General features: G+C 36.4%; 1 protein-coding gene across 1 annotated transcript; it reads right to left on the bottom strand.

Annotated features, from left to right (window-relative positions):
* Window positions 1–3,400: 3,400 nt before the first annotated feature.
* Window positions 3,401–6,920, bottom strand: LOC142530079 (serine/threonine-protein kinase AGC1-5-like). Its single transcript, XM_075635843.1, has 2 exons — window positions 6,198–6,920; window positions 3,401–4,284 (listed from the first exon to the last, which is right to left on the bottom strand). Exons 1-2 carry the CDS (start codon window positions 6,806–6,808, stop codon window positions 3,486–3,488), a joined length of 1,410 nt encoding a protein of 469 aa, XP_075491958.1. The 5' UTR covers window positions 6,809–6,920; the 3' UTR covers window positions 3,401–3,485.

Here is a 6,920-nt window from a genome sequence, read left to right as displayed (position 1 = left end):
TTTGTTAATTAAAATCAAGTTAAATTTAGTCTAGTAATTTTATTTCCCAGCTGCACTCAAAAAACCAAAAACTTAGACCAAGTTAAATAATAATAATTATTATATATATATAATTAAATTAAATATATGCATGTTAGGAAAAATCGACCCGTGCCGGAGCCCTTCGGGTTGGCTCCGTTAGCAGACCAAGCAACAACATCCTTCTTTCCTATTTGTTCAAATATTTTAGAGGCTTCACTGTTCTTTTGCATCTTAACATAAGCATGAAGCAAAGCTGCTCCAACTGAAGGTGAATTTTTGATAATATCCGCATCAACTTGAAACAGAGCGTTATTTGAAAGAGCTGCTAGCTTGCTAGCATTAATTGTTGAATAATTGAATGGTTTGGTCTAACACCTTTAAGATATTATCCTCAGCTGATAATATCCGTCTTCTTGCGTTCGATACAGAAGAAAATGGATGATCGATGAACTTTTGATTGATATATATGGATAAGTCGATGTAGTTTACAATCATGACGGAAAAAAAAACGACGAGATTACTTTTGTTACCCACTTGGTGTCATGGGACGCAGCGTCACCTTTCATAGCACTCTGGATCCGATTCAATTATCGACATGCAAATTGATTGTATTCAATTAACAAGATGTGGAAGTTATTTTTCTTAAGAGAATTTAGGGTTAGGGCCTAGGGGGATTTTTGTTTTTTTTTTTTAAAAAAAGTTGATAACTCAGACTCGCAAACCTTAGGAAGCTAGGACAATCAGCAATACGATTTATATTGTGTTTATATCTAAATCTCATATCAGCAATCAATCTTTGTTAGTATTAAAATTATATTTTGTATTGATGATAATATGTGTATTTAATTATCAGCTCGTACATAATATTTTTATTTTTAATAAAAATATTATACAAGACATTCTATTAAAATTATTAGCCTAGGACAATGACAGAGCCATGATTATTAATATACTCGGGTTAAGATTTTAAACCCTCAAATCTCTTAATTTTTTTAAATTAAGTTATCCAAGATGTCAAATTAATTCAAAATTAATATATATAAAAAATTAAAAAAATTGGGCCACCCGAGATATCTAGCTCCGCCGCTAGCCTATAGCATCCAATTTTCTGAAGACGACACAGGTTGTAACTATCCGTTTTCTCATAAATCTGAGTCAATCTTGTCCTGCTAAGGGTGTATTCGATTTGAGTAGCTCAATTAATATAGCTTCGGTAAAATGATACCCGAGCTCAACAGAGTTAAAAAAAAATGACAAAAAATTAGTGTGGGACGGTGTCGAGAGTCGTATTTTGTGAGATGAATCTTTTATTAAAGTCATCCATGAAAAAGTATTATTTTTTATGCTAAGAGTATTACTTTTTATTGTGAGTATCGATAGGATTAACTGGTCTTACAGATAAAGATTCGTGAGACCGTTTCCCAAAATATCTACTCAAAAAAAATTCATCTCGAGCTCGATTTGAACAAGTTCGGAATAATTTGCGCCTGAACTCGAAGGCTCAAATTTCAAGATCAACATCAATGAAGATTGAGATATTCGTTTTTCTTGGAGCATCAATCAAAATAGAAGTTAGTTCTAACTCTGATGTCTTCATGCTCGATCGAGTAATATTTTTTTTTCTTATTTATTATTTTTAAATATTAGCTATTATTCCGAATAATATTTTACTCATAATTCATCATTATTTATATATTTTGACGATTAAATTTATGGAAATTGTTGACTATTTGGGTTATCCGTTCATGGGCTTACCTCTTCTATCAGCTTGAGCTATCTCTTACAAACACAAAACAACAAAATCGGACGACTTAGTTTTTAGTAACGAGTTGCCACCTTAGGCAGGGCCGTCGGACATACCCTCATTGACAAATTGCATACTTGATGGGACCCCAGCCCAACTCTCTTAGTTAAAATAAACTCGAAATAATTGTTTATTCAAGAGAAATCTATTATCAAAAAGAATCGTTAAATCGCTATAAAGAAAGGATAGCTTTTTGAAGTTTATTAGGGAACATGTGAGTGAGAAGATAAACGCGTTGGAAGAACTTGTATTGATACAGTGGAGATCGTCGTCAAATTCGGGTGTTACAGCAATATTGTTTATGGTATATGTATTGCATTAAAACAATATATAATTTCTATTACACTAAAAAGTTATATATAAATCTGATGTTGATGGTTCCACTAAATCCCCTATTGCACCCAACCCCATCTACCATAATCGAGAATAAACAATAAAGCGAAAGAGGAATCGCGAAATCCAAACAAAAACCAACATATTCCAATTGCTATTATCGCAAAATCTTTAGAGAAATCAAATGGTAACATTGTGATGAACTCAACCCCACATTCTTCCTCCAAATGTACACAAAATCACGTGGGGGTGGGATAGCTTTGCTTGTTTGCTTTCCACCATAAGATCTTAGCTCATGACATGGATGTTGGCTTACATGTGTATTGTCGAGATCTCTCAAATAAATTGTAAGGCATTGACTTTTAAGGGATAAGAAACTAAAACTTGAGGCCTTAAATCAATTCCATTAGGAAACTTTCTCGTCCCCCCCAACCCTTCACTATTATTGCAGGAAAGCAATGGCTACAAAACAATTTCATACAATCTGTGTGGAATTTCGACTGGAGAGATCAGTACTCACCCATAATCCTGACCGATTTATCGAGTTTGGGGGTGTGTGTTTATATATACTAGTAAAAGATATGCAACGCGCATGTGTTATTACAATTTTAAATTTAATCAAATAATTTTAAATAATTAACACGAAATTATTTTCAATTTAGAAAAGTTGTTCAATTTAAAAGGCAAATTTTGTTTAGATTTTTTTATGTAAAATATGGAGTGATTTGAGGTTGTTTTTGAGTAAGGTGAGAAAGGTAACTACGGAATTAAATATTTTGGTGTCATATATATATATATGTATGTATATATATAATTCGATCGTCAAATTATAGCCATGCATTAAAGATTTGGTAAAAAATAATATAATGAAAGCGACTGTTTTTGTTTTCTTTCATTTTGATCCATGCTTGAGTTTCGCAATTTACTTAATGGGATAGATGTTTAGGTTCACTTTTGTTGTTGGCTTGACATATTTGTCCACAAATATTTGTGAAAGCACTCATGTTAATTTCATTTTGATAGCCTATCCACAAGAAAATGGTGGAGCCATGGACCTTATTAATTGGCTTGACATATATATATATGAAAGTAAGGAGAAAATACATTAATATACAATCTTAAAACAATTTCAAATATTTCCAACAATCGATGGTCTTAGGAAGCTAATTTTCAACATATTTTGTTCCTCTAGAAATCATATTATATTTGAAAACATGATTTTTTTATATCAAATTTACATATATATATGATGAAAAAACATCTCCCACTGGAGTATAATAAATTATAAATGAAATCTCCTCAACAATCATAATTACATTTAATTTGACTAGTAATAGTCCACAGGAGGTTCGGGGCAACATCCATCAGATAGAAAATCTCTGCTAAATGGAGGAGGAACAAAAGGTGGAGTTGTGCATCTCAACAATGCCCAATTCACTCCTTGGAAAAATGGGTGGTGTTTGATGGCTGATGCACCCATGGTCGATCCCATACGTCGCACCGGATCCTTTTCGAGCAATTGCGATATCAGCTCCTTGGCTGCAGCCGGAATAGCAACCTCTTTTGGGAACTCGAGCGCTCTAGCGATGATATTAGCCAGCGTTATCTCGTGGTCCATCCCGCGAAAAGGCGTCACACCGTAAAACAATTCGAATATGAATACCCCCAGTGTCCACCAGTCCACTGGACTACCATGCCCTTCTCCCGACACTATCTCCGGTGCCAGGTACTCGTGCGTCCCGACAAACGACATCGAACGAACATCGATGGGCTCAGCCACGAACTCGGGACCCATGTGGCGGGTGGACTTCATTTTGCGCTTGCGCTTGAGATGGAAGCATGATGCGGCGGGAACTATACAACTGGGAAGAATACATGAGGTCGAGCTGAAGGAAGGTGGGTCGATGGTGTAGTCATTTGATGGTGCGGCATTTGGCATATTTTGGCCGGAAAATACTTGAGCAGGGGTGGATGTTGACTCGTCGCATCTTAGCGAGAGGTCGAAATCGGTAAGCATTATATGGCCGTCGGATCGAACTAACACGTTTTCGGGCTTAAGATCGCGATATACAATCCCCAACATGTGTAGGTACTCCAGAGCTACCACAACCTCAGATGCATAAAACCTGTCAACAACATGAGATTTGATCATACATATAACTTGTATTTTAAACTAAACTGGCTAAACTTTCCGTGGACCGAAAGTCAGTCAGCACTTTTGAATCGGGGGTGTCAATTCGGGTGGGTAAGATTGGGTCGGGTTGAGCAATAATACTATTCAAAAATTTCTCAACCCGAACCCGAGCCATTTATTATATAAAAAAATGTAGGCAAATATTTATTATTTATATTTTTAAAAAAAATTAAAATTTTCGGGTCAACCCAGACCTAACCCAACACTGATCTGATCCGAATCCGAAAACATCAAACCCAAAAACCTGATTTTTTTCGAGTTAAACCGTGTTGAGTTGGTGATTCGTGTCTGATTTTGCCACCCCACCTTAACATAATTCTTGGTGTGAGTGACAACTAAGTCCAAAATTACGTTCAATCATCCTCCTTTAATTAACATAGTTAAATTCCTATATTTTGTCATTGTTTTTCAAGTTCTATGGGCTATATTGACACTACTTCCCTTTCCAAACTTGGCATCAACCAGGCTTAGCTATCAAGAAATCAAATCGAGTAGGGACGGACACAAGGAGAATGGTGAAAATGCTGAGTCAATTTCAAGAAATCCCCAAATTCCCGCATAAGTTAGCGGAACACATTTCATGTGGCATCTTGTAATAGTTTGTATATATACATATATATAAATGACTTTGCCTTTGTGATGGGTAAAAATGAGCGAGAAATAATCACAGGCCACGTGCATTAGATGATGAATCCTAAAAAAAAGGTCAACCATAATATATTATAGTAATAATAATATTTTCACCTTTTCATAATATAATCATAATTACATTATCATTAATAATATGATAACAATAATCGTCAAAACTCTAGAAAACAATGGAAGTCCTTAAATGAAGCTATTTTATGTTTATATTTACTATTTTATATATAATAGTAATTTCAATAGGGAAGTTTTAAAATTCTTTAGATATATAATCTTAGGCAAAAATTTATATCTAAAGGATCATAATAATTACAAATTGTTTTTCATAATAAATTGCTCGTTACTCTGATGTTGAATTAGTCTATTAATATGAACTAAATGCGCGTAACGTGTGCTTTTAATGCACAGTGTGGTTGCATGAAGAAATTCTACTTAAATGTAATTAACTTCGGAAAAAAAATGGTTTACAGACGGTCAGGGCGGAGACACGTGCTTGTTTATCTGGTGATCCAATTTTTAATTTATATGTAAATTTTATATAAATTTGAAATAATATCCGGATAAATCAATTTAAAATATTAAAATATTTTAGAGTTTAAAATTTCAGCCGGGCAGAACCATATTTCTCACTCCACCAATTACAGTATTTGTTCATATTTCGATATATATTTTTACGTTGTTTAATCATTAATTTTCTCTTGAACAAAAAATAAAAAAAAAAGTTTATATATTAAAATTAGAGAAAAAAATGAAATTATATAGTATAATAATAATATTTCTAATAAAAAATATTTATTGAATTTTTAATAATAATATGAAGATGGATAGAGAAGTCGGAGCGCTTGAGCGTCTCTCACCAACAGAACAGAAAATACAGTAAATTTCAGTTTCTCCATTAATTTAAAAACTGTGAACCCATCAATGGAAAATGGAAGGAAAAGTCCCCAATTAATGGGCAACGCCTCCGCCAGGTGTTGGCCCCACCTCTCAACCATCACCCGTCACTCTCCCAACTATCAATTTCAAACTCGAACTCGAATTTTTTTGAAACATCCCACTTATTGATGGCGACTGGATGGACAAATCTTGATGGATTTTTAGTGTAATTAACGATGAAGTTAGATTTTTACTCCTCGGATCAATCTATGATCAGTGCATGCTTGCTGGAATTGATAAAGTATGGAGGATATGGTGGCGTACCTTACGGCGGATTCGGGGAAGCGTTTACACGGCTGGAGCTGGCGGAGGACGTGGAGATCTCCTCCGGGGCAGAATTCCGTCATCAGGCATGACCATTTCGGAGAATCAAGGGAGGAATAGAGCGTCGGCAGAAATGGATGGTCCAACATTTCGAGGATTTCTTTCTCCGTTCTCGCTCGGCCCTCCTTGTTACGGCTCGCAATCTCCCTCTTGTCCATCACTTTCGCCGCGAAGAGCGCCGTGGATTTGGATTTAGTAGGCTCTGCCCCGGATGATGCCAGGGCCGTCGGAGTAGGAGGAAGTGGTGGAGATTTTAGCTCGGCTAAGTAGACTGAGCCGATATCTCCCGCGCCGAGGCGGTGGAGGAAGCGTAGGTCGACGAGGGAGAGACAAGGGAAGCGGCGGATGGAGTCCCAGCATGGGTCCCCGGAGGGTGCTATGGAAGAGGAATGGAGCTTGAGCGCGGTGGAGATAGGGAAATGGGAGGATGCGGAGGTCCAGTCGGAGCCGGAGCTGGTGGAGCGATGAATATCGGTGGCGGTGGTGGTTGTGGTGGAGTTGAAGCTCATGCTCTGGAGGTCGTCGGCGATATCGTCCACCCATGGCTCCATTAACAATGGGTTCTTGGGTAACGTGGGGCTGTTCCTGTGTGAGTGAGGAGGATTGAGTTGGAAATATAAAAGGGTACATCGAGCCCAGGATTCATGTTTTTGTCTCCAATTT

Source organism: Primulina tabacum, chromosome 16, assembly GCF_025594145.1.
Source record: "Primulina tabacum isolate GXHZ01 chromosome 16, ASM2559414v2, whole genome shotgun sequence".
NCBI classification, from domain to species: domain Eukaryota; kingdom Viridiplantae; phylum Streptophyta; class Magnoliopsida; order Lamiales; family Gesneriaceae; genus Primulina; species Primulina tabacum.
The sequence above is the reverse complement of the archived record's forward strand: the minus strand, read 5'-3'. Positions and strand labels throughout refer to the sequence as shown.